The following is a 27,934-nucleotide window of genomic DNA, read 5'->3' as shown; positions in this document are numbered from 1 at the left end:
AATGCAGACTCCTCCTCCTGATCCTTTGCCTCTCGCAACAAAGCCCTAGCTCTCGCAACTCGCCTCCCTACAATGTGCACAGGGTGCACATTCCGCGGAAACGGACGAACCATGATGTTGGCCCTAAGGTTCACGTGCGAGAGTACCGATCCCTTGCGGAGTACCACAGCAACCCAATTTAAAGACTTCCGACTCTATATCCCCAAACCTGAGACATGTCCTTCTGTCCATAAGGAGAGCCTTGAGAAAATGGAAACGCCGCTGCCCCGAATTCAAGTGCGATAGCACCCGTAGAATGATAAAAATGTCGGATTTTGTCGAAAGCTTTTTCCAAATCAAGTGCAATTAGTACCTTAGTGTCCTTTGTCCGCTGGTCAAGGAGCTGATCCTTAATCTTTATTATAGCATCCTGAATCGAGAGGCCGGGCCAGAATCATATCATTGAGTGCGGAAAGACCCCATTGCTCCCAACATAACGCGTTAGCGTATATTTAAAATGGCATGCTATGCGACTTTCCCCAAACACGATGTAAGGGAATTGGGTCCGAGATTTTCAAGCCCTATGGCCTTCCCCGGTTTGGGTATCAGGACAGTAGTTGCAAGTTCCCACTCTTCCGGGGAAGAGCCTTCCTTCCGGCTGTTGATCTCCCGCGTAAGGAACTCATTTGACCCGTCGTCTAAATTCCGTATAATTTTATTCGTAATGCCATCCGTCCCTGTTGCCGACCGACCATTAAGATTCTGCAGTGCCACCCTTATTTATACCACTATCAGTAAATTCCTCATCCATAACTGTATTCTCATCCACACTCTATTCCAATATCACGTCAGATGTATCGTGCCAGGTCTCCAACGGAAGGTATCTCTCAGCCAAATCCTTCAGCAACTCCTGCTCCGTGGAGTCGATCCCGACACGCCTGGTGGACCAGCTTACCTGTTACAGTCCTCCGATTATACTTAGTGTTTGTCTCATCGAGTAAATGTCGGAGCAAACTTCAGGCGCCTCCCATCTTAATGCGACAATCAATAGAATTGCATACTTCATCCCGTTGCTGCTTGCACAGTACCCAACAATGGTCTTCAATTTCCCGATTAACCATTGCTCTACGCTTTCTAAGCCTTCTTTTCAACCTCTGACTCTTCCATCTCGCTAACATCGACTGCTTCGCATCCAACAAATGCGCCAGGCGACTATCAATTTTTGTGTCAATATAGGTCTTAATGTCCTTAGTGGTCGCCTCAACGTCACTTTTAAGCTGACTAGTCCACTGTTCCAAGGTGAACTAACTTCCCTCATCTTCGATTCCCTGCGCTCTTCGTTTCCTAAATGCACCCCAGTCAACCATCCTGAACACGTGCTCCTTTTTATTAGCCACTACCAAAGTAATCATAAGTATGCAATGATCGCTACAAAATTTATATTAGAATTCTATTAGAAATCTATATTAGCACAAATCTACCACCCCCCGAACAAAAGTCAGATCAGGTGTCGAATCCCTACATGTCGACGTGCCCTATCTGGTGGGATACGAAGGGTCTGTAATCAGAGTTAAATTCAAGTCTACTGCCTGCTGCCATAGTCTCTCCCCCTTAATAGCGCTATAAACATACTATCACACATGATAGGGTGCATTAACGTCCCCATTTTCCCGGTCTTCTATCCACTCCAGTCTACTAATGATCTTATTTACACTTTCTTGCAATGTCGACCTCATCGCTTTAAGCTCGGAACCGACGTTTCCCTGAATCCGCACCGTCGAGGATAGGGCCCTCTTTTTCAGAGCCGGCGTATGCTCGTCGACCATGTTCTCTTCTGCAACCGGCACCTCAACCTCGGTACCTCAACCGAGTCGCCGCTAGCCTCTCCTAAGCTACTGCAGTTACCGGATTCTAAGCCCCTCCCAAGTTCAGCTGTCTCTTTGATAAGCCCGTCAAGGGCTGCTTTAAAGCTATGATTCGCTCTCTCCAGTTGCGCAATAGTATCCTTATTCCTATTACCACCCACATGCTCCTGGCGCTGCTCACGCGCTCGGCCGGCGCTGATGCCGCCCTTGACCTTGTTAGCCCAAGTGGTCTGGCTTCCAGCTGCGTCGCCGTCTCAACCAACTGTAGGTAAGCGCCCCCGCGCCCCCCTAGAGACGGAGCGGCTCCTGGTGGTTGGACGACGGCCGCTGCTTCGACCTGGAACGGCTCCTAGAGCGCGAGCGCCCCTTAGAGCGTTGGGGGTCGCTCGCCCGCTGCGCCATCTCTAGTTTTGAAGTGAGGGAAGCTCGCAGTAAAATTGAGTATGAAGAACGACTGAGGAATTTGGAAGAAAGTAAATGGTCTGGGAGAGTGTTGAGGTATCTGTACAGGAAAAACATTGATTCACATTGGAGGAAAAGGACTGGAAAGCTCACCAGCAAGTATGCGGCCTGTAGGGTGGGCGACACAGCAACAAAGAACGTCAAGCGGAAAGTCAGAGGTCGAAATAATCTCCTGGGTGGCGGCAATGGCAAAGAAACCTGCCATAATGATGATGATTAAAAACTTTATTTATCCCTCTTTAGAGGGAAGGGGCCAATGGAATAGAGGGTGGGGGAGGAACTACTTGAAGAAACAATTTATGATAACTCAAAGGGAAGCTCATTACATTTTGAAGCGAGATCGGGATGCCTTAAAATGCGCAACTATAAAGCTAGATATAAGAAGGAAGAAGAAGCATGTGCTTGCTGCGGTAAAGCTAGGGAAACTATGGAGCATGTTTTATTAGAATGTGAAGACGTCTACCCAGTGCTCGATTTAGGCACCACTGGTCTCCTTGAAGTCCTTGGTTTCAGCGAGAGCAGTGGAAAAGTAAATATGTCCGCAATAGGAATTAGTAAGAGACGATTGGAGAATTGGTGGCATAAATTTAGGGAAACGACAAATAAACGGAGACGTACAAAGGCACAGTTCGCAATACAGGATCAGAAAATTTGGTTGAGGGAGTTCATAGTTTTTTTTATTGTTTAACTTAGGTAGGGCATTAGGCAGTATAATAGGAAGAGCTTGGTGGCGCAACCCACCGTCCCGTTCCAAAGGAGATGCTCACAACATCCATCCATCCATCTCGGCTGCCCCCTGTTCCGCCGCTAGCTCCGCCCTGGCTCTCTCCTGTCGTCGGACACGCACGACGTAGGCAGGCTGGTAGCGTTCTCTTCATTGTTTATTCGCCGTCAGGTGTCGGCCGCCACAATGCTTGGAAGAAGGCACACAGATATGATCCTCTTCAGGGTTCCGAGCCCCGCATCCTCGGCATTCAAGACAATCGGACGCTAAGCTTGCCACACAGAAAACATATATCCACCTGCTTTCGATACAGGAAACACTGTACCATGGTTGGCCCATATCTGACAAAATTGGGCACTCTTAACCCGTCGAAAATAGTGATAACCGATCCTGTGTTTTTGATACTTTTGACCGCCATAGCCAGCGGATTGCCATCATTATCGATGTTCCGCCGGGTGTCGAACTGTCGCCTGGCCATCCATAACGTCCACATTGCAAATGATCCTTTACTCGTAGTGGGTGCGGCCGTCTTGTACGCACTGACTTCAAAATCCTTGTCTGCCACCCTAATAGACCTGAGTCTCATATATCGTTCAATATCGTTCAGCGTCGCTCCTTCGTGGCGTACTAGCCACCAAGATGTTTTGCGTAAAGTTAGGGCAGATAACATCTTCCTTAATCTGCTCAATACTGAGCTAGGCCTTCCGCCTCTACGGTAGCCTTGCCCACCGCTGTAGGGCTTTTTTCAAATTCAGTCCACCCCGTGGGCGAAGAGACTATTTTGATGTGTTCCTCTGGCTTCGGTGGCCTTCACAATGCGGTTCTCGATTACCGAGCCTCCGCGCCGTTCACTTGCGCCCCTTCGTTCAGGCATCTTGCTTTGTGAACCACCATCACTCAATCCAGGCTTCGTCATGACTGTAGATCTTCAGCTGGACACTGTCCGCCATCCAGAGTCTTCGGCAAAGTCCTCCGCCAGGAGCTCTTCCCCTTCCACGTGCATTGCTGCCATGCCAGACGCGCACGCCCCGCCGCGCTAGGTCTACCAGACGTTAGCTCCCGGCCAGCAAGGCGCGAGTACAAAAATTCCAATAAAGTCCAAAAAAAAGGGGTGGCCCACCTCAAAAGCAGGTATCCGCTAAATCCTCTCGTCTTCGTGGATCTGATGATATCAAATTTGTACCGCAATATGATTAAAAAAGGTGCGGAAGCATTCGAAAAAGATGGACCCATAAAAGCCCACAAGCCTCCTTCGAACTTCGTCGTCGTCCACCATGGTTCGAGGGAATTAACGAATATCATTTTTAAGATATCTGCACAGCACTAAAGCTTGATGTTTTCAAGAAATGACGGAAGAGCACAGAAAAACGCATCTGCAATTTATATTGAGAACCGTCGAATGCAAAAAATTGCCGGATTAGTAATTTAGGGCCGCAGAAGTGCCGCCGTGATATCATGTGGTGGCGGCAGAAGGGCGCCGGAGATTGGAGGACCTAATGCATTTATGGTCGCAGTAACTTTGCTTCAGGAAGCATATCCACGCTATTTGTATTTCTTGATTTGTACGAACTCTCAGTGAAGACTTCGTCTAGAAAAATGTTCGAAGGGAGTAGAAACGTATGAACGACGTTACCATTTTCGTTTTCAGCAGGTGATCTTTCGCGAATTAAATATGGCACAGGTATTTATACAATTGTGACGCAACAGTTTTACTAATTATGTTTTTGGTATTAGCATATGTGCATTATTTATACCTTTCGAGCTTCCTTTTCTTGGATTTAGCAGCGGCGTCCACAATTTTTCCGTTCACGCAGAAAGCTTTTTAGCAGTACGTTCGTAGTGAACCACAGCACATGTTTTTTGAGCAACACTTCACTTGTAAGCCCGTCATCACAGGCGTCGAAATGAACTGAATTGTTGCTGGTTAGCAGCTGTAAGGGTAGATCCGTCACTACCTGACTCCGATTGGGCAGATTTAGAAAGTGCTCCTTCATTGAGTGTTCTTCCACAACAACGCAGATACAGCTACAGCATTGACGGCAAGTATGTACCAGCCCAACTTGGGCAAGCGCTCTGATGAGATCGTAGTGCCTTTCAGTAACAGAGACACTTATTTCTTTGTTCATGGTCAGTGCCTCCCTGCATTTCGCGCATTTGAGCTTCTTGAATGTAGCAATAAAGTGCCGATTTTAGCAGGTTGGTACTTGTCTGACATTCCGTTGTTTGCGCTCTTATTCTTTTTTTCAGTAGCGTAGACGGCGTATCCTGCCACGTAGACCAGGACTGGTATGATGTTTTCGATCTTCGAGAGCGCCTCCCGAGTCGCCACTACGTTGCAGCGAGTAGTTGCCTTGCTTGTTTGATGCAAGACGCTTGCTTGCTTGATGCTGTTGTGACGTAAGACGTCTCCTGAATGATGTCCTCGGGTGCGAAGTGATCCTCGCATACCTACAAGGAATGTTAGCTTACTTACATAACAGATTTCTGCTAGACGCGTGGTAATACTTTCGCTATAGGTGATTCTTAGGTATCAATTATGTGCTTTGCGAACAACCTATTAAAAAGCGGGGGGACTAACCCTGATTAAAAGATTTTGACATTACTCACCGCGGAGGGCGGAGGAGTGAAATCAGCTTTTGCTATTCATGAAGCGCATCTACTTTTCGCACAGATGATGAATATCCCTAGGAACGCTCAACAGACGCACCTTACATCATAGGTCGTTTTTCCCCGACACTTGGAAACACAATGCTTGTTATGCATGGTGTGTTAATCTCGCTACATTATTAAAACGCGGTCACTTTTCAAATCACATAGGGCGGCGCGTAGTGAGCCCATCTTGGAGAGCACGAGAAATTGCAGACAACTTGATACAATGAGCGACTCAGCTAGCGCGGAAAGCGACTGCATGCTCGCTCCAACGCGCACAGCATTCAACAAAAAAATTGGAGGACGCTTAAGCTTCGCCTTCAAGAGTGGGACGCGACAGCGTTCCCGTCGACCCGCCAAGGGGTATAAGACAATGCGCTACGGCACAGCAATCACTTACGATGCGCCCCGCATCGGACTTAGCGCCCACCTATCACGCGGTGAACGTCGAGCAACGCAGCGTTCGGCGCGACAACGAAACGTGCGCCTGAGCGAACGAAACGAACCAAAGAACTCGGTGTCTCGGAGGGAAAACGATCTACGCCAGCCAAACGTCGTGATCGGCACGGGCAGAGAGATAGATAGTAATCTAAACCGGAAGCACGGCGAAGCGTCGTCAGGGGAGAGGGAGTCCCGCGACGCGCCTGGCAGCGGTCCCAATGCGCGCGCGGCGCGCCTCCTGTCGGGGCAGCGCCGTACATTGAGAGGAGGGGGTCTTCTGTGTTTGCCGCAAGATGGCTCTGCGTGTGCGGAAAGCGCAAAAGAAATTCAGCGGAAACGCACTTCGCAACTCGTGTAATTGTGACTTCTGTACGTTACATGTTCATAATTACCGATATACACCGCAGTATAACTTTCCACGGCTGGTTTCGAAGGCAACACCGCATTCACTAGAGGCGCGTTTGCACCGCTTGGAAGCATCGAACTCGTGGCTGAGTGGTAGCGTCTCTGTCTCACACTCCGGAGACCCGGGTTCGATTCCCACCGGGCCAATCTTGGAAGTTGCTTTTTATTTATGAAGAGCCTGCCGTGATTTATCGCTCACGGTCAACGCCGCCGACGCCGACACCCGACGCCGACGACACCGGCTTTTCTGCGACACGAGCTCCTTAACGCTATCGCGTTAAAAGCTGCTGTGCGCAGCCGTGATAATAGAGCCGCGATGGCGCGCGTTGCTCGCGTGCAGCGCACCCACGGATGGCGGCGGCCACGGAGAGGCGCATTGCCTCGAACGCTTCTTTCTTGTCGATGGCGTAGAGTCGGACTTGAAGCAGTGCTGCGGCCTTAACTTGATCTACTTGGTATTGGTCAAAGTGAGGTGACGTCAGAATCGGAAGGAAAGTCCTTGCTCGTGACCTTGATCTGTCCTTGGCGCAGACTATGAAACAGATGCCTCGCTTTCAAATGTTGCACAATAGCGCGGTAGTCAACGAGCCTGACTCAAAGGTACACTATTCTAGTAACATGGGTTCCAATCCCAGTGACGGTGGTTGTGGATAATCTTTCTTTTTCTTCACCGAGCGGCGATAATGAAGCTGGCGATGACGAGGTGACGTGATGACAATAGAAATTGTCGTGCTATTATAGATGGCAACAATGGTCGTTGTTGGCGTAACGTATTGAACGGGTGGACGGACAGACAGGGCAAGCCCAATTTGTAGCACATGATTGTTGTCGCAGTAAGAATTGGGGTGGGGTATCTCGCCTGGTTTGCTCTAACCATGCAGGATCTGGAAAATATAAGCCGTGCTGCTTATATTTGTGACACAGGCATGAAGAGTAGACGTGAGCGCGTCCTTTGAAACATTTTTTCCTGTTAGTAGCACTGTGTTGAACTTGGGGATGAGATATGGATCTACCTTCACTGAAACAGTCTGAGTGGTACTTGGGACCCATCTGCGCAGAATCACCACACCGCACCAAATCATTGAGCTGCTCCAAACCACCCGTGGGGCTTCAGGCCGACGACCGGCCAGATAAGAGGTGGACAGCGCGGACCATATCACACTTGGCGGCAGCGGCGGCAGGAAGGAACCACGGTACGCTGTGACTGCTTTTTGCAGGTTGGTGTTTCCTCTCTCGCTTGGTTTTGAACATGTGTTTGCTGCCGCTGCTGCCACCCTGATATTCCTGCTGTGTGTGCGCTCTTTAAGTAATCGCCGCATCTTGCAACCAAAGTGAACGACGACTACAGATGTCTGCTTTTCCTGTAAGGATACGCTCGCGTCAGGTGAAAGCTTTGTATTATGTGATGAGTGTAACAACCCATACCATTTTGGAATGTGTGCTGCGCTAACAAAAAAGCAATACGAAAAGTTAGCAACACAGAAATGGGTTTGCGCAACGTGCAAAACTATGAAGCGCAAAGGAGAGAACCTGAATGAAAAGATGGCTAATGAGTAGGCAGCCAACATAAGGTCAATCCTAGTTCGCATAAATGAGAAACTTGATCAATTAATGCCACTAAAAGAGACTGCGCCAAACATAGAAAGATCAGTGCAGCTAATGTGAGAAATATATGATGAGGTTCTAGAGCGACTCGCCACTCAAGAAAAGGACGCAAAAGAAATGCGCACGAGACTGGAGGCCCTTCAACTAAAAGCACAAAGAACAGAAGCAAAAAAAGAAAAAAACTACGAAGTGAAATTAACGACCTTGAGTGGCGAGGCAGAAGGCTAAACCTTGAATTTCACGGAATTCAGGTGTCCACTGATGAAGATCTGTTAAGCAAAGTGAATTCCGTGGCCGACGGGATCGGTGTGTCCAGGCTTGAAGATACAGACATTTATACTATTCACAGATTGCCGTATAAATTGATAAGATTCCCGGAACTACTGCCAGATACGCCGTACAAGAGTGAGGGATCTGTGGTTTTAAAGGAGGCATTAACTGACGGAGAGCCCCCCCAAATGTAGTGCTTCCATTCTAGAAAACTTGACAAACCATAACCGTCACTTGCTACAACAAACAAAAGACTGGGTGAAGCAAAATGCGCACCAGTACATCGGGCACAGAAATGGCAAAATTTTGATGCGGAAAGCCAATGGTGATTCGGTGATTGTAGTGCGCAGTGCGCGTAATCTTTCTACATAATTCTCCCTATTACGTCCATGTCATGTGTCTGAAAAGTTATTTCTCATGTTTGCCATGACTAATCGCAGTTACCTTCTTCCTGATGAGGTAAGCACAGTTTTAGCAAGTTATAACAAAACTTCCCTCAAATGTCTTCACTTAAACACCCGTTCACTGTGTAACAAGGAAACCAAAGTCAACACTCTTATCTCTAGCTTTTCCTTTTCGTTTGATGTCATCATGTTGACGGAAACTTGGTGTAAAGACGGCCAAAATAACTACACGTTCTCCTTTTATCAGTCGTTTTCGTTTAATCGATCCACGCGTCGTGGTGGTGTTATGCTGCTGATAAAGCCAGGCGTCAATCGAGAACTGCTTGATTCGTTTTGTGTTGTTTGCAATGACTTTGAAATACTCTCAGCACGTGGGAACAAACACGTATTTTCTGTTTGCTATCAGCCTCCTGATGGAAATGCTCCGAATTTCTTTCACTTTTAATATGCAATTCCTGGATTTCATTTCTAACAATGGGTAATATGTGATTTCGGGCGGTGATATTAATATTGATATGCTGGCAAATACTAATCTGCTAAAAGCAATGGAAACGCTCATTACCTGAAATGGGTGTGAGAATACAGTTACATTACCCACAAGAGTAACAAAGACTGTGAAACATTACTTGACCTTTTCATAACAAACATTGGCAAAACGAACATCGCGATGGCAGTTGTATCATCCGAAAAAAAATTAAATTATGGGGTTTAACGTGCCAAAACCACTTTCTGATTATGAGGCACGCCGTAGTGGAAGACTCCGGAAATTTCGACCACCTGGGGATCTTTAACGTGCACCTAAATCTAAGTACACGGGTGTTTTCGCATTTCGCCTCCATCGAAATGTGGCCGCCATGACCGGGATTCGATCCCGCGACCTCGTGCTCAGCAGCCTAACACCATAGGTATCATCCGATCTTAGTGATCACTTCCCGATAATTCTCATGATACAGAAACAAAATATGGAAGCCCATAAAATGTGACAGCGCGTTGTGTGTCAACCCATTACGAAGGCTGGTGTAGACAGTCTTAGAAAGGAATTACTGCAGTCTGAATTTAAATGGCTTCTGGAAATAGAAAATGCTGATGACGCATACAATAGGTTTATAAATAAAATAACGGAGATATATAAGAAATATTTCCCGCTAAGAACGTTTACCCTAGGTAGAAATATTAGTAAGCCCTGGATTACACCCGAACTGCACAGCAAAATGAACTATAAGAACTCGCTTTACCGTAGTTTTGTTAAAACAAAAGATCCGAATATGCTCAAGACATATAAAACATATCGAAATAAGCTAAACAAAGAGATTAAAGCGAGCAGGTCTCGTTACCTTTACCCTGAATTCGAGAGTTTTTTATACAGAAGTGATCAACTGTGGAAAACACTAAATACCTTTATGAGGCCTAGAAAATCAACTGGAAAACACTAAATACCTTTATGAGGCCTAGAAAATCAACACCAGGTATCTGGAAACTGTCATTGGATGCCAGGGAAGTAAGCGGCAACGTACTTGCCAATTCCTTTAATTATCACTTTCTTCAGTATTCCGATTGTGGAGTACTTAATGAGTTCATCGACTTCATGGCTGCTCACAACCAATGTTGAGCTTTTTTCAGTCCAGTAACCGGATCTGAGGTGATGGCAGTTTTTTTCTTTCTTACAAATAGTTCCAACTGTGACGCAGAACTTATGCAAATTCGTCCAATTAAATATGTTCTTGACATTCTGTGTCCCTATATAACTTTGCTTGTCGAGCGCCTCATTTCAGAAAAGAATGCAAATTGCAAAAGTGACTTTACTGTTCAAAAAGGGTGATGCGAATGACACGGCTAATTATCGACTAATTTCTGTACTACCCATATATTCTAAGGGATTAGAAAAAGTGAACCATATTCGAACTTCGAGCTTCCTTGATAAATAGAATTTCATCTCACCTGCACAGTTTCATTCATCAAAAACAAATATACGGAAATGGCGTTATTAGAACAGAACGAATTCATTTTATCACATATTGAAAAACTAGTCTTAGTACTGGGTATTTTGTGGATTCCTCTAACGCCTTTGACTGTACTCATCACTATACACTACCTAAAAAACTTGAAATATATGGAATCCACGGACGTTTCGTGCAACTAATTCAGTCATACCTTAGTCACCGGCAACTGTTGGTAAAAATTGAATCATATCAATCTGACTAAATATCTATTATTAGAGGTCTTCCCCAAGGGAGCCTTCTAGGTCCACTGCTCTTTAATGCTTATGTCAACGACCTTACAAAAAACTGGCTGTGGCTTAGCTAAGGTTAAGCCCAGGATGCGAAGCATACTAGCCTTTATTTTAACGCGACAGCGTTAAGGAGCTCGTGTCGCAGAAAAGCCGGTGTCGTCGGCGTCGGCTCAGGCGTGCGGCGCTTGCTCAGGCGCACATTTCGTTGTCGCGCCGAACGCTGCATTGCTCGACGCTCACCGCGTCCGATGCGGGGCGCGTAGTCGCTGCGCCGTAGCAAAGCCACCTAGAAACAGTCTCTGTAGCACGCCGCAACCTTCGCTTCTCATTCCAACGAGCAGCTCTGTCTCCAGGAGGCATCTCACCTCGTGAGTGTCTAGCAGAGGCAAGCGCAGCTGCTTATATACCGCCGCGACGCCGCGAGCGACGGCGCGAGTTGGAGCCCCGTTTCTCCTCTGTCGTGACGTCACGGTGTCACGTGGTCAGCCTTGAAGGCGACGCCGCGAGCGACGGCGCGAGTTGGAGCCCCGTTTCTCCTCTGTCGTGACGTCATGGTGTCACGTGGTATTGAAGGCGACACCGTCGCGCCTGAGGAGCTGGGTTGAGCTCTAGTAATATGCTTCGCATAATATCTGTACGAAACTAAAATATATTTTATATGCGGATGACGCCAGTATATTTATAACAGCTCAAGATTTTAATCAACTCGTAAGTGCAGCAAACTCTCTCCTTATAAACTTGAAAAATGGTCCAAAGCAAACCAGCTGAAAATAAATTTTAATAAAACCATAGCTGTTATATTTAAGGCAAAATCGAAGCAGTTCAATGCTCCAGTAAACTTAACATATGGGGGCGAACCACTGGAAATAACTGATCACAATGAAATCCTTGGCGTAACTTTTTCCAATACACTTTGGGATGACCATACTGACACTGTTTCGACAAAGTTAACTCGTGTAGTTGGCGTCTTATCTCGCCTAAGAACATATCTGCCATTCAAGGTCAAACTTCTTTATAATTGAGTTTTTACTCTCATCTAAATTACTGTTTATTGGCTTGGGGCACAACTATTCAAACTAATTTACTGAAACATTTTGTGCCCGAGAAAAAAATTTTTCAGTCTGCTTTATGACTTACCAAACAACAGCCATACACATAGTTAAAAAAAAAACATTACAGCAGTAAAACTTTATAACTATAAGCTAACACTAGCCTTCAAACGCGATCTACTTGAAAATGAATGTTTCTACGCGACTTACCATCACTAAAACAGAAAATTTCCGTACACATTACCCGTCACAAAGACAAATGGAATGTTATAACCTATCGGTCTAACTACTCCACAGAAAAACTTTCCTTCACCCTGCCCACTCTCCAGAATAATTACAACAAAAGTACCACTGACATTTTAAAAAATAACTAATGCTTAAATGGATGAATAACTAGTGCTGAAATGGAGTGGATGTGCTCGGCAAGGTGCGCTGCAGTGACCACAGGATGGTAAGAACTCGAATTAGCCTAGACCTGAGAAGGGAACGGAAGAAACTGGTACATAAGAAGCCGATCAATGAGTTAGCGGTAAGAGGGAAAATAGAGGAATTCCAGATAAAGCTACAGAACAGGTACTCGGCTTTAACTCATGAAGAGGGCCTTAGTGTTGAAGCAATGAACGACAATCTTGTGGGCATCATTAAGGAGTGTGCAATGGAAGTCGGTGGCAACTCCGTTAGGCAGGATACCAGTAAACTATCACAGGAGACGAAAGATCTGATCAAGAAACGCCAATGTATGAAAGCCTCTAACCCTACAGCTAGAATAGAACTGGCAGAACTTTCGAAGTTAATCAACAAGCGTAAGACAGCTGACATCAGGAGGTATAATATGGATAGAATTGAACATGCTCTCAGGAACGGAGGAAGCCTAAAAACAGTGAAGAAGAAACTAGGAATTGGCAAGAATCAGATGTATGCGTTAAGAGACAAAGCCGGCAATATCATAACTAATATGGATGAGATAGTTCAAGTGGCTGAGGAGTTCTATAGAGATTTATACAGTACCAGTGGCACCCACGACGATAATGGAAGAGAAAGTAGTCTAGAGGAACTCGAAATCCCAAAGGTAACGCCGGAAGAAGTAAAGAAAGCCTTAGGAGATATGCAAAGGGGGAAGGCAGCTGGGGAGGATCAGGTAACAGCAGATTGGTTGAAGGATGGTGGGCAGATTGTTCTAGAGAAACTGGCCACCCTGTATACGCAATGCCTCATGACCTCGAGTGTACCGGAATCTTGGAAGAACGCTAACATAATCCTAATCCATAAGAAAGGGGACGCCAAAGACTTGAAAAATTATAGACCGATCAGCTTACTGTCCGTTGCCTACAAACTATTCACTAAGGTAATCGCAAATAGAATCAAGAACACCTTAGACTTCTGTCAACCAAAGGACCAGGCAGGATTCCGTAAAGGCTACTCAACAATAGATCATATTCACACTATCAATCAGGTGATAGAGAAATGTACGGAATATAACCAACCCTTATATATAGCTTTCATTAACTACGAGAAAGCATTTGATTCTGTCGAAACCTCAGCAGTCATGGAGGCATTACGGAATCAGGGTGTAGACGAGCCGTATGTAAAAATACTGAAAGATATCTATAGCGGCTCCACAGCCACCGTAGTCCTCCATAAAGAAAGCAACAAAATCCCAATAAAGAAAGGCGTCAGACAGGGAGATACGATCTCTCCAATGCTATTCACAGCGTGTTTACAGGAGGTATTCAGAGACCTGGATTGAGAAGAATTGGGGATAAAAGTTGATGGAGAATACCTTAGTAACTTGCGATTCGCTGATGATATTGCCTTGCTTAGTAACTCAGGGGACCGATTGCAATGCATGCTCACTGACCTGGAGAGGCAAAGCAGAAGAGTGGGTATAAAAATTAATCTGCAGAAAACTAAAGTAATGTTTAACAGTCTCGGAAGAGAACAGCAATTTACAATAGGCAGCGAGGCACTGGAAGTAGTAAGGGAATACATCTACTTAGCACAGGTAGTGACGGCAGATCCGGATCATGAGACAGAAATAATCAGAAGAATAAGAATGGGCTGGGGTGCGTTTGGCAGGCATTCTCAGATCATGAACAGCAGGTTGCCATTATCCCTCAAGAGGAAAGTGTATAATAGCTGCGTCTTACCAGTACTCACCTACGGGGCAGAAACCTGGCGGCTTACGAAAAGGGCTCTACTCAAATTGAGGACGGCGCAACGAGCCATGGAAAGAAGAATGATAGGTGTAACGTTAAGGGATAAGAAAAGAGCAGATTGGGTGAGGGAACAAACGCGAGTTAATGACATCTTAGTTGAAATCAAGAAAAAGAAATGGGCATGGGCAGGACATGTAATGAGGAGGGAGGATAACCGATGGTCATTAAGGGTTACGGACTGGATCCCAAGGGAAGGGAAGCGTAGCAGGGGGCGGCAGAAAGTTAGGTGGGCGGATGAGATTAAGAAGTTTGCAGGGACGGCATGGCCACAATTAGTACATGACCGGGGTTGTTGGAGAAGTATGGGAGAGGCCTTTGCCCTGCAGTGGGCGTAACCAGGCTGATGATGATGATGATGATGATGATGAATGCTGAAATACGGCAACACTGTGTATAAGGTACCTAGTCGGTCTCATTGGATGTTTTTTGTTTGTATTCATTGTGTTCATTTCGGTTCCTATGTATGTTTTCGGCGTTATTTTCTGTAACCTTTTCTACTGCCGTCTTGTAGAGGGCGCTGCGGGCTCCTGTCAAGTAGTGTTCCTGTATACGCTCCCGCAGGGAGCGTATACAGGAACACTACTGTCAAGCTGCCGTTTGTTCGTGCAGCTTTAGCTGCAGCCTCCTTCATTTACCTTGATGGTAAATAAATATTATTATTATTATTATTTTCTGGGAGAACGAAAGTGTGACTGAAAAATGCAAAGCTTATGGTCTTGCGACGTTAAACTTAAATTGCGGCTTGGCAAATTAAAATGCTCAGAGAGTGTAAGGGCTTCTCCAACCCATACGCACGGGCGTTGAGCATTTATCGCTGAGAACATTTAGCGCTGGCTGTAGAAGTAACTAGGGCATCTTAAAGATATGTAAGCTGAAAGTACATGGATTTTTTTTTTCATATTGACACGTGTACTTATCTTTATCGGGAAACCACGTTTCGCCGCTTAACAACTGTAATCGCAGAGCAAGGGACGCGCCTGCATGTATCCGACGTTTCTGGAAAGTGATCGACGCTTCTATCCGCGTGTCTGTTGTCGCCGAACCTTGTGTTATCAGATTTCACCGCGTGACACGAATGGTGTAGAACTTTATGGAAGACACGCGGGTCCCATCAGTTAATCTGGAACATTCGACGACTGGTGTATAAAAGCCGACGCGCTGGACCCGCTGATCAGTTTTTTCCGACGATCGCCGACCGTGTTCGCCGCTATCGTTGTGCTATAAGTGTAGCCTGTTTTTGTGGGCACAGGTTCGCCCAATAAAAGCTAGTTTTGTATTCCACCGTATTGCTTCTTTCTTCGCCGTCACTACCACGTGACAATATCACGTCGGGCGTCACAGCCTTGCTCGCTGCCCATTGTCGGGGCGGCCTCTCAAGTCCCTCCACTTGCGCCTATCAGCTCCTCCTCGGTGCGGGCCGAGAAGAGCAGTCCTCGTGCGCCGCTGCAGGCAAGCAGACGTTCACTCCTACGCCGGCTCTTCTCCTCGGAAAAAAGACACGCCATGGGACCAATCCGAAATCCCGTGATCAAGTTTTCTCAGGTGGGACCTCTTCCATGAAGACTGCCCTTTGCATGCCTCGCGCCTCTTCTCCAGAGGTTCGGCTATCATAAAAATGTCCTCAAAAGTTCGCTGCGCTCCCGGAGCATATATTCGAGGCTTTCGTAGTCTTTCTTCGACTCTGCCCGTAGACTCTCTAAAAATGGTCAGTGGTCGACAGTATACTTTCATGGCGAGTGAAAGCAAAGGAAAGGAGACAAATAAGACGTACTGTCGTAATATAGTTGAACACATTACTGCGTGAAATGAGTGCACATTATCGCGGCTCGGCATTGGGAGCACTTCTTCGCAATTTGAAAACTTGCAGGATATATTTTCACCATACATCGTTCGTAAATTTCTAGAACACGCATATTTTTTTATACTCGAGCCAGCCATGTCGACTTCCCTTCTGAGCTGAATTCTTTTTCAAATTTGCGAAATATTTGTTATGCTAAAGAAGTTCACACTATTATTTCTATGCATAGCGCGCTATTTTTAACACGACAGCGTTAACGGCCCCGTGTCGCAGAAAATCCGACGTCGACGTCCAGCGTCGACCATCTTTTCACGAGGAATCATATCGAAGCACGGTCATTCCATGCGAAACGTCCCATACCCAAAAGTGACCACCATTGATTTTTTTTGAAAAAAAATTGAGCGACATGGCTATTCTGTGACTAATGCTTCACCAAAGTATTTTCGTCGAAAAAGAATTTTTGATGACGTGAGCGCTCTTTGAAGTTTCAACAAAGGTGCAAAAGTTGGTTGGAGGTACGTTTTTTTTTTATTCAAGTCTGGAACTAGGCGCAATAAAAAATTTATTTTAGTGCATTGTATTGGCATCCTTCTTTCACATGACGTCATAATTGAATGCATTTTAGAGTTTTCCACGTTGATTTGGCTCAGTAAAAAGCAATAAAACTTGCGTTTTAATAAATTTTTTTTCAGAAACGGCGTCACTTCTTCAGCTACCATAATTTTCTCCCTTTTTTCCTGTTACTACAATGTCTGCTAAAAATAAATTGGAATTATTAATAAATATAATTTTGGAGAAATATACCTCCAAAATTTGCAAGAAGTGAATTTCTTGGGATATTGACATGTGAATTCGTTTATCTTTTACGGGTGAGCGCTTTTACCGTCCACGAAATGTTATCGCTCAGCGCAGACGCGTCTACACGTATCAGAAGTTTCTAGAATGTTATCGGTGCTTCTATCACTTCTATCCGCTGTCTGTCATCGCCGAACCATAGAGAGAGAAATTCAACAAGAGGGGACACTCTTCAAAAACTGGCAGCATGAAACACGTCACGCCTAGTTTCAACTCCATCCGTTAGTTGACGCGAGCATCAGAAAAAAGAATGTGAAATAAACTTCCAGACAAGGTTTCGTTTTTTTTAATTCTTTCCCACTAAAAGTGTAAAAGTTTTGAGTGTAAATGAACTTATACTTGGCAACTTATTTTCGTTGCGTTGCCTAGCAACAAGCTAGCGGCACGCCAGACGCGCGTGCATACGTCAGGCGCCAGACAAGCCGCAGTAGTGAGCGAGGCCGGCTGAGCATGTGAAGCTCGCGTGCTCGGCGAACCGTCTCTTTTGGATGTAGCCCGTTTTTGGGGCTCCCGGCGTTCTCTTGTGTTCCGTCTGCATTTCGACACGGCACCGCTGCACTACTGGACTACAGCAAGGTGAGGAATTTTGTTTGACAGCCTGCGACGCACTTCAAGCACATTTAGGCTTACTGCACAAAACTGAACCTATATATAGTGACGCAGTAATCGAAAAACAGCTCTGCAATCCAAGCCTAGTTAATGAGTTAATTACTCGTACTGGGAAATGTTTGCGACGCTTTCTATGACCCCAAGCATAATTATAACTTATTTCGGTAGTTTTTGGGCACGCTCGCCGCACCTGGCTTTCTAACGAAAAGCACCTTGGCCGTGTGACGCAGTTTCGCGTATACTGAATCTTACCGGGACATATTTTTGCGCTTTCTTTGACCCCAGACATTATTTTAACTAATTTCACTACTTTTGGGGGTAGTTTTCAAGCACAATGACCGCGCTCGGCGTAGTGGCGCAGTTAGCGAAAAGGAGCTCGGCTGTGTGCCACAGTTAGTTTCGCGTGTACTGAATCTTACTGGTAGAAGTTCGTGACGCATTCTCTGACCCGCAAAAGTATTGTAATTTATTTGGTAACTTTTTAGGATATCTTGAGGCATGCTCGCCGCGCCTGGGGCTGTGAAGCTGTTAGCAAAAAAAAAGCAAGCTGGCCATAGTGAGTTTTGCGTGTACTGAATTTTAGTGGGACAAGTTTGTGACGCACTTTATAGCCCTGCAACAACGTATACCCTATTTCGGTACTCACGCTTGTCGAAAACGCGACGAGCGATTGCCGACACTGATAACACGGGAGTGTTCCGTGCGCTGGCAGGACGCGTAAAAGATAACACGGAGGAGCTCAAGAACATGACCTTTATGTATTCTGAGCGACTGAAAATAGGCTTTGCACCCACGAATCTGTCTTGAGTGTGACTACAAGGCATTCTGCGAGCGTGTGACATGGTCTGGCTGAGCCTGTGTTGTAGCCACCTCTGTGTACTTGGCGCACCATCACGTCGACTGAGGCCAAGCTATTTTGGAAACGCGCAGTCACCCGTGCATTTGTGCACTTAAAGAGCAGGAAATAATGCCCGGTGAGGAATGAGTGCTTGAAAATTGTATGTTTTGTTCAGATTTTATGGCATTGTTTGGTAGGAGTCTTTGCTGTGAAATGTACGTAAAAGTGAATTTATCTGTAATGCCGTTCATGCACCACTTTCGCACGTTTCGCCTCTCCATGCAGTATCCTATGAGGTGAATATACCAAAATGATACATGCTTGCAAATTACTTTCTTTCAGCTGATGGCATCCGATGGAGCTTCGTGCGGCAACGACTGCTGCTTACCTGGTGCCCCAACTTTAAATGAATGTAGAAGAAGCCCGGAACGAGTATTTATATAGAGAAAAATAAATATTTCATCATTTCAGAAGACGTTTTGCGTTTTCTTTATGAAATTGCACCTGACGGATTCGGCGGAGTCTTGTAAAGGTCGTACGCAATCACTTTTACTAAATAATGCAACGATTCCACGTCAAGGCGACGCGGGGTTCAGCAGAAGCGAAAATAAAAAACTAAATGAATGCCGCGCTGAACAGCGGAGCCGGCGCGGCGTGTACCAACTGGTGTTAAAAACGCGCGCGCCCAAAACCGAAACCGGAAGGAGTTAATACCATCCGCTTGGTCATTCATTCACAAAACTTTATTAGCGTCCTGAAGCCCGGTCTTTTCAGACCGAGGCGGGCCGCGTCCACGTCGGCACCGCCAGGCCGAGCCTTATGGCGTCATCGTGGACCCTCTGGACAGCCCGTAGCTGATCTTGATATGAAGAGCTTGTTATGAACTTGTGCCAGTAAAGCCATTTTTCTTCGGGGTCGGCGAGAGTCGCGGGACAGCCCGCCAGCATGTGTCTGATGTCAATGACGCCATCGCACACGTTACATTCTGTCCTAATTTCTCTTTCTGGGTGAATTTTATTTATGAAATACGGAGTGGGGTACGTCCCGGTTTGCAGTAAACGTAGCGTCACTGCCTGAGCCCTGTTCAATTTTACGTGTGGCAGAGGGAATTGCCTACGCCCCAAGTAGTAATATTTAGTTATGTCGTTGTAAGTTAGTAAGTGATCTTTATGTTCCCCGGAATGGTAGTGGGCGTCGGTTCGGTTCTGACCGGCACGGCAAGCAAGTCCTCGTGCCAGGTCGTTCGTCACCTCGTTGAGGTTGGGCCGAGTCTCGTCCACTTGTCCCATATGTGCAGGAAACCATCGGATTTCAGTTTTGATAGTTTCGACCTTGTCGATAATTTTAGCCGCAGTCCCAGCTACATAGCCTTTGTCAAAGCTCTTAATTGCTGCTTTGGAATCGCTATAGATGAAAGACCATTTACGGTTCCTGATGGCTAGAGCAATCGCGGCTTGCTCCGCCACCGTGGAATCCTTAGTGAAGATGGTGATGGCGTCCCGTACCTCGCCCCGGCTGTCGACCACCACGGCGGTGTAGGCCTCTTTGCATTTGACCCAGGCAACGTCTACAAGGGCCGCCTGTTGTCCTAGCTGTTCAATTTCTTTCAACAAAGCTTTCGCTCTCGCTTTTCTCCTGCTAACATTGTGTTCCGGGTGCATATTTCTCGGGAGGGGGGTGGTTTTGATCGCGTATCTAAGTTTCGCGCTCAATTCTACCACGAATTCCTTCGGGTTCATTGATCTATTTGGGTCTCCCTATCGCTTTGAGTATAAGCCTGCCCGCTCGCGTTTTCGTCGCGATTACTCTGGAACATTCGACAACTCATCTATAAAAGCCGACGCCCCTGACCCGCTGATCCAATTTTGACGATCGCCGACTGTGTTCACCGTTGTCGCCGTTCTGTAAGTTTAGCCTGTTTTTGTGGGCACAGGTTCGCCCAATAAAACGCTAGTTTCGTCTTTCCCAGTTTGGCTATTTTCTTTAACGTCACTGCCACGTGACATCTGGTGGAGGTGCTTTGCGTTCATGTTCCCGACACCCCCACAAAGCCGTAACCCAAGCCCGAACACGGAAGACTTCACCAACGTCAACAAGAACCAGCGTGGTAGCCGCAGGCTGCAAGGACTGCCCCCGAAGCACGGTCTTTTGCCTGAGACGAGCAGGAAGATTGCCTCCAAGTTCACCCCAATGGCAGCCCCAGCGTCCCCCATCGTGCTGCAGCAGCCCAGGGAGCCTCCGACGTTCGGCGGTTCAACATGCGAAGACCTGGAAAGCTGGCTTAAGACATATGAGAGAGTCGCTACATTTAACAGCCGGAACAGCGACGACAAATTGCGACGTGTTTTCTTCTCATTGGAAGACGCTACCAGGACGTGGTTCGAGAACCGAGAAGCCACCTTATCGACTTGGGACTTGTTCCGAAGCGACTTTCTGGAGACATTCGCAAGCGTGGTACGCCGAGAACAAGCCCAAGCGCTATTAGAAACCCGCGAGCAGCTACCTTATGAAACAACCGCGATATTCACGGAGGGAATGAGCCGTCTATTCCACTACGCCGAGCCTGAAATGCCCGAAGAGAACAAAGTCCGCCTACTGATGCGTGGTGTAAAGGAGGAACTTTTTGCCGGAATGGTACGAAGCCCACCGAAGGCCGTCGACGAGTTTCTTCGCGAGGCCACCAGCATCGAGAAAACACTCGAGATGCGAAACCGGCAATTCGACCGGCACACGAACTACGCCGAAACTACGCCGGAGTTCAATCACTGGCCACTGACGATCTACGCGACACCATCCGAGCGGTCGTACGGGAGGAGCTGCAGAAGTTCTACCCAAGGTTGCAGTTCCAAGTGGATTCAATCGCTGAAATCGTCAAAGAAGAGGTTCAGCGACTGCTTGGAGTCCCTGAGGTGCAACCACGATCACCGCAACCTCAGCCGGAAGCGATGACATACGCCGCCGTCGCCCGCCGCCAAGGTACCCCTCCGCGACAACGCCAGGGCCCTGTAACGCCGCAATTGCGTCGTCCACCACCGCCGCCACCACCACGCACACCCGTCTCCCAGCGCAGCTACGCGAGGAAGACGGACATTTGGCGAGCCACCAACCACCGCCCGCTCTGCTACCACTGCGGCGAAGCCGGCCATGTGTACCATCTATGTCCATACCGCGACCTGGGATTGCGAGGGTTCGCCGTCACCGAACCGCGCCCTCGGGAAGGTGAACGCCCTCGTGACATCACCGACTACCTCGCCGCTACTCAGTGGAGTCCTCAACGACTGTCCCATTCGCCGTCACCAGGCCGCTACCTGTCGCCGCAGCGTCATCCATACACTGGCCCAGCACGGGGCCGCTCTGCGAGCCCATATCCGGAAAACTAAAAGCAGCAACCGATGGAGGTGCGGTTGCTGTTCGTCGAACTGACGAAGTTCGTCCGCCGCCGACGAATACGTCGAAAATCCTGTCTAGACGACATATCAAAGAGACGCCGCCATCCCGACGTAGTCTGGAAGCAAAGAACAAGCTGATGAAAGACGGCCTGGCGACGAGACGTTCCAGCCACTGGTCAATGCGAGGCAGCCGTGATCCGACGCCAAGAACTAACTGCAACGCAAGACAAAGAACCACCGGCCTCGACCTGCCTCTCGACGGCCACGCAGTCACTACCTTAGTCGACACAGGGGCCGATTACTCCGTCATGAGTGGACCCATCGCCGCCCATTTGAAGATAGTTAAGACCGCATGAGAAAGCCCTCCAATTGGAACCACTGAAGGACACCTCATCACGCCGACTGGAATCTGCACGGCAAGAATTACCATTCATGACCGGACTCACCCTGCCACCTTCGTTATCCTCCACCAGTGTTCACGAGATGTCATTCTCGGTATGGACTTTCTGAACCAACACGGCGCAATCATCGACCTGAAGTCGAAGTAAATAACGCTGTCGGAGGATAAAGCGATACCGCCGGAGAGCCCTCGTAGTCACCACGCCTTGAGTGTGCTCGAAGATCAAGTGAGCATCCCGCCTGGCTCCAGCATTGTTATTTCGGTCGGCATCGAAACACCTGCTGACGTATAGAAGGCGTCATGGAAGGCGACCAACGTCTACTGCTCGACGGCGAAATTTGCGTCACAAGAGGGATCGCTCGCCTGCACGGAGGAAACACGAAAGCGTTGCTGACAAACTTTAGCCAGGAGTTCAAGCACATCAACAAGGGCACGACGATCGCATACATCGAGGAAATTCTGGAAACCAGCAGTGCGTTTGTCCTCTCGGATTCTGTCGCATCTACCCATACGACCGTAGTTCCCGAACCAGACTTCGACATAAATCCAAGTCTCCCCACGGTTAAGCAACAACAGCTCACAAGTCTACTATGACGATACAAAGAGTGCTTTTCGACGTCATCAAGGATTCGACAAACACCAGTCGCAAAACATCGCATAATAACCAAAGAGTGTGCTCGACCACTCCGCCAGAGCCCTTATCGAGTTTCTAGCCGAGAACGTGAAGCTACAAGGTACCAAGTCAACGAAATGCTGCGCGACGACATCATCCAGCCGTCAAAAAGCCCTTGGGCATTTCCTGTAGTCTTGCTGAAGAAAAAGGACGGAACCCTACGTTGCTGCGTCGATTATCGTCGTCTGAACAAGATAACGAAGAAGGACGTATACCCCCTCCCACGGATAGACGACGCATTAGACCGGCTCTGCAACGCTAAATATTTCTCGTCGATGGACCTTAAGTCTGGCTATTGGTAAAAAGAAGTCGATGAAACAGATCGCGAAAAGACCGCCTTCATCAGCTCAGACGGCCTCTACGAGTTCAGGGTTATGCCATCTGGACGGTGCCCGGCACCTGCAACGTTCCAGCGCTTGATGGGCATGGTTTTAGCAGGATTAAAGTGGCAGCCTTGTCTTGTTTACTTGGATGACGTCGTTGTCTTCGCCGAAAATTTCGACGATCACCTTAGGCGGCTTGCAACAGTACTAGAGGCCATCAGGTCATCAGGGCTTACTCTGAAGCCGGAAAAGTGCCGCTTCGCTTACGATGAGCTTTTGTTCCTAGGCCACGTGATCCGGACGCTATCGAGGATATAAAAAAGGTATTACTGGCCGCACCTAACCGCCGATGTCGCCCGTTACGACAAGACATGCCGAGACTGTCAGCGACGCAAGACACCACCGACAAGGCCAGCGGGATTACTACAGCCGATAAAGCCTCCTTACCGATCTTTTCAGCAGATCGGTATGGACTTGTTGGGACCGTTTCCGACATCAACTTCCGGAGATAAGTGGATCGTCGTGGCGACGGACTATCTGACCCGCTTCGCTGAAACTGAAGCTCTACCGAAAGGCAGCGCAGCCGAAGTGGCGAAATTTTTCGTCGAGAACATCCTGCTGCGACATGGTGCTCAAGAAGTGCTCATCACCGACAGAGGAACGGCTTTTACAGCAGAGCTCACGCAAGCCATTCTGCAATACAGCCAGACAAGTCACAGGAGGACAACTGCCTACCATCCACAGACGAATGGTCTCACGGAGCGCCTTAACAAGACCCTCGCCGACATGCTAGCAATGTACGTCGACGTCGAGCACAAGACGTGGGATGCGGTCCTGCCGTACGTAACATTCGCTTACAACACGGCGGTGCAAGAAACAACACAGATCACGTCATTTAAGCTGGTTTACGGCAGGAACCCGACGACGACGCTCGACGCCATGCTGCTGCACGTCACTGACGAGGAAAATCTTGACGTCGCTACCTATCTCCAGCACGCTGAAGAAGCTCGACAGCTCGCCCGTCTACGGATCAAGAACCAGCAGAGGACCGACAGCCGACACTACAACCTGCGACGACGCTTCGTCGAGTACCAGCCCGGCGACCGTGTTTGGGTATGGACCCCGATACGCCGACGAGGACTGAGTGAGAAACTATTGCGGCGCTATTAACGCGATAGCGTTAAGGAGCTCGTGTCGCAGAAAAGCCGGTGTCGTCGGCGTCGGCGTCGGCGTTTGCGGCGTTGACCGTGAGTGATAAATCACGGCAGGCGCTTCATAAATAAAAAGCAACTTCCAAGATTGGCCCGGTGGGAATCGAACCAGGGTCTCCGGAGTGTGAGACGGAGACGCTACCACTCAGCCACGAGTTCGATGCTTCCAAGTGGTGCAAACGCGCCTCTAGTGAATGCGGTGTTGCCTTCGAAACGAGCCGTGGAAAGTTATACTGCGGTGTATATCGGTAATTATGAACATGTAACGTACAGAAGTCACAATTACACGAGTTGCGAAGTGCGTTTCCGCTGCATTTCTTCTGCGCTTTCCGCACACGCAGAGCCATCTTGCGGCAAACACAGAAGACCCCCTCCTCTCAATGTACGGCGCTGCCCCGACAGGAGGCGCGCCGCGCGCGCATTGGGACCGCTGCCAGGCGCGTCGCGGGACTCCCTCTCCCCTGACGACGCTTCGCCGTGCTCCCGGTCCTTTGTTTAGATTACTATCTATCTCTCTGCCCGAGCTGATCGCGACGTTTGGCTGGCGTAGATCGTTTCCCCTCCGAGACAGCGAGTTCTTTGGTTCGTTCCGTTCGCTCAGGCGCACGTTTCGTTGCCGCGCCGAACGCTGCGTTGCTCGACGCTCACCGCGTGATAGGTGGGCGCTAAGTCCGATGCGGGGCGCATCGTAAGTGATCGCTGTGCCGTAGCGCATTGTCTTATACCCCTTGGCGGGTCGACGGGAACGCTGTCGCGTCCCACTCTTGAAGGCGAAGCTTAAGCGTCCTCCAATTTTTTCGGACCCTACAAGGTCATCCGACGTATTGGCGCGCTGGACTACGAGGTCGTGCCAGACGGCATTTCGCATTCACAGAGGCGCCGCGCACGATCTGAAGTGGTCCACGTGGTGCGCCTTAAACCCTTTTACGGATGCTGACGAACTTCCTTATTTATTTGTTTTCTTTGGTAAGAGTGCTTTTCTTTATTTCGTTTGTTTGCAGCATCGGCTCGATGCTCTTTAAGAGGGGGGTAATGACACGTTTACTTATCTTTATCGGGCGACCACGTTTCGCCGCTCAACAAATGTTATCGCACAGCGCGGGACGCGCTTGCATGTATCCGAAGTTTCTGGAAAGTTATCGATACTTCTATCCACTGTCTGTTGTCGCCGAACCTTATGTTATCTGATTTCATCGCCTGACGCGAATGGTGTAGAACTTTGTGGAAGGCACGCGGGTCCCAACGATTAGTCTGGAACATTCGACGACTTCTGTATAAAAGCCGATGCGCTTGACCCGCTGATCTGATTTTCGACGATCGCCGACCGTGTTCGCCGCTATCGTTGTGCTCTAAAGGCCCGTTTATAGTCCGACGTTATCGGCGCGCGGGCGAGCGTCGTTCGCGGTCAGTCACGCTACGTCGGTTGCGCTGCGCAAGCCGAGATGCCATCCCCTCTATACTTCAACGCACGCGCCGTAGGCTGCTATCTTCGGAGCATGCGCAGAAGGTTCGCCAAGTCGCGCGCCGTCCGCAAAAGCCGTCTGAGGAGTTGTGTTGACGCCTTTTTCTTCGCGCGCAATGCTTTGTGGGTCGACACAGTCGGTGGCGCCGGCGTGCGAATGGAGCAGGAGCCAAATCTGCGCCGGGCCCGTCGGGGAGCGCTGGCAGCCGCCGGTTACGTCGGCGCTGCAGTGCGTCGGACTGTAGAAGGAGTTGTTTTCGCCAACGTAACGTAGCGTGCGCGAGCGCGCGCGCGCGCGCGCGCTTTACGTCGGACTATAAACGGCCCTTAAGTGTAGCCTCTTTCTGCGGGCACAGGTTCGCCCAATAAAAGTTAGCTTTGTCTTTCACAGTATTGCTACTGTGTTCTTCAACGTCACCACCACGTAACAGTATGTTAAATTAATGCTTGGCTTTCGAGAGAGACACTCAATGCCTTTTAATGAACCAATTATCGGGTCTGTGTTAGAACTCGTTAACAGTGTCTTGAAATAGAAATTTTTGTTCCATCATCAGAAGTTTACACAGTTAACAATTTAATCTCGTACTTTTCACATGTTACATCTGGAGCACATTAAGGAAGCGCGCTTACCCCTTTACGTTCAAACATTGTGTTAATGATTTGACCGTTAACGTATCTTCGAGCATGGTACTTTTTGCAGATAACTTATTTATCGTACAATAATAAGTTTCGACAATCACCGTATGCTACAAAACAATAATAATGCAGTTAATACCCGGTGCAGTACATGGGCAATGACTGATAAGCCATACAAATAAGTGAAATGCGGTTCCCTTCATTCGAGAACGTCGCCACCCAAGCGTCGCGCTTACCACAAAATACTAAAGTGTGTCGCGTGCGCTGTCATGTAAATATACAGGACTCACTCATACATTATCTGTCAAGGTACAGTACTAGCACATGTGCGAAAACACTCAGGTATTTGACCTGCAACTTGCGCAAAGCCCCTACTAAGTATGTTCTTAAAGTTTCCTATTTTATAGTTCTTCCCCCACAACCTAATTTCCCCTCATCCATTCAGTTCATTCATGAGAACTAACTACTGCCGACCTTCTGTCTTGGCATTGTAGATATTCATCAACAACAAGTTCGTCGACTCCAAGTCTGGGAAGACATTCGCCACTTTTAACCCGGTCAATGAGGAAAAGATCGCCGATGTCCAAGAAGGTAGCAAGGTGAGTTCGAAATGTACGCGTGTGTATGCCTTCCTTTGGAAACTTTGAATCCTCACAAACTTGCTGAGGTTTCCTTTAGTCTAGGCGGTATATTCTCGATCATTAGCCGTGGTGTCGCCATTCTTTTCGCTATTCTTTCGTCTTATAGAAATGCCAATTTTAGGTGTGCGGGGTATCGTCGCGGTGACTCTTTGAGAGTTGTTTATTGTGCATAATAATAAGGTTACAAATGGGGATTATACATAGATACTGAGGGATGTCCTATAGTCAACGGACTGTACAGGGGACCTCCCATTGCAAATGAGTAGAATATGTAAATACCAAGCAGTTATATGCTATCATACAAGAGAGCACATTAAGTTAGTCACTAGCTAACGCTGTAAGGTATTTAATAACACAAAGCAATCATTAATATAACGATAACGGTCAAAATGTTATATTGAGTGGAAAAATTTACGAAGGTTTGAATTTACGAAGAAGAAGTCGCCGAAGGGAGCGAACGCACTTCACGTCGGCTCCGTTTTCCAAGAATTTCGCTGTGATTATCGCTCATTCACCTCATGAATGTAACACCAGCGTGTGCAGGAAGTCACCAAGATTCTACTGGCACCATATTCAAGGTGGGAAACGACTTCCTTCCCAATCACAGAGGCTTTTGACCAGCTCCACGCTAACCCTCACCGGAGCTCGCTTCGCCGGAGCGGTGATGGAAGTTCAAGTGAACGGGGAGGACATCTCCCCTGAAGAGTTTCTCCAAGGCAACGGTTGGTGCACCATTCGATACAAGACCCAATTCAACCGCGAGGCCGCGCAAAGCAACACCCAGAACGGAACCCACTCCC

At 47.9% G+C, this 27,934-nt stretch overlaps 1 protein-coding gene across 2 annotated transcripts in view; it reads left to right on the top strand.

Moving 5' to 3' along the window:
- The window catches only part of LOC135911970 (aldehyde dehydrogenase 1A1-like), a 360,058-nt gene that overhangs the window by 20,627 nt on the left and 311,497 nt on the right, over positions 1–27,934 (top strand). The window contains exons 1-2 of one of the 2 annotated variants that reach the window (XM_070527411.1): positions 15,644–15,841; positions 26,988–27,092. In XM_070527411.1, coding sequence (XP_070383512.1) covers positions 15,803–15,841; positions 26,988–27,092 — 144 coding nt within the window. In that variant the 5' untranslated portion in view covers positions 15,644–15,802. Of the gene's footprint in view, positions 1–15,643; positions 15,842–26,987; positions 27,093–27,934 lie in introns of those variants that run through there. The other variant, XM_065444352.2, reaches the window with a different exon arrangement.

Source organism: Dermacentor albipictus, chromosome 10 (genome assembly GCF_038994185.2).
Source record: "Dermacentor albipictus isolate Rhodes 1998 colony chromosome 10, USDA_Dalb.pri_finalv2, whole genome shotgun sequence".
NCBI lineage: Eukaryota > Metazoa > Arthropoda > Arachnida > Ixodida > Ixodidae > Dermacentor > Dermacentor albipictus.
Note: the sequence above shows the minus strand (reverse complement) of the source record. Positions and strands in the feature narration are given on the sequence as shown.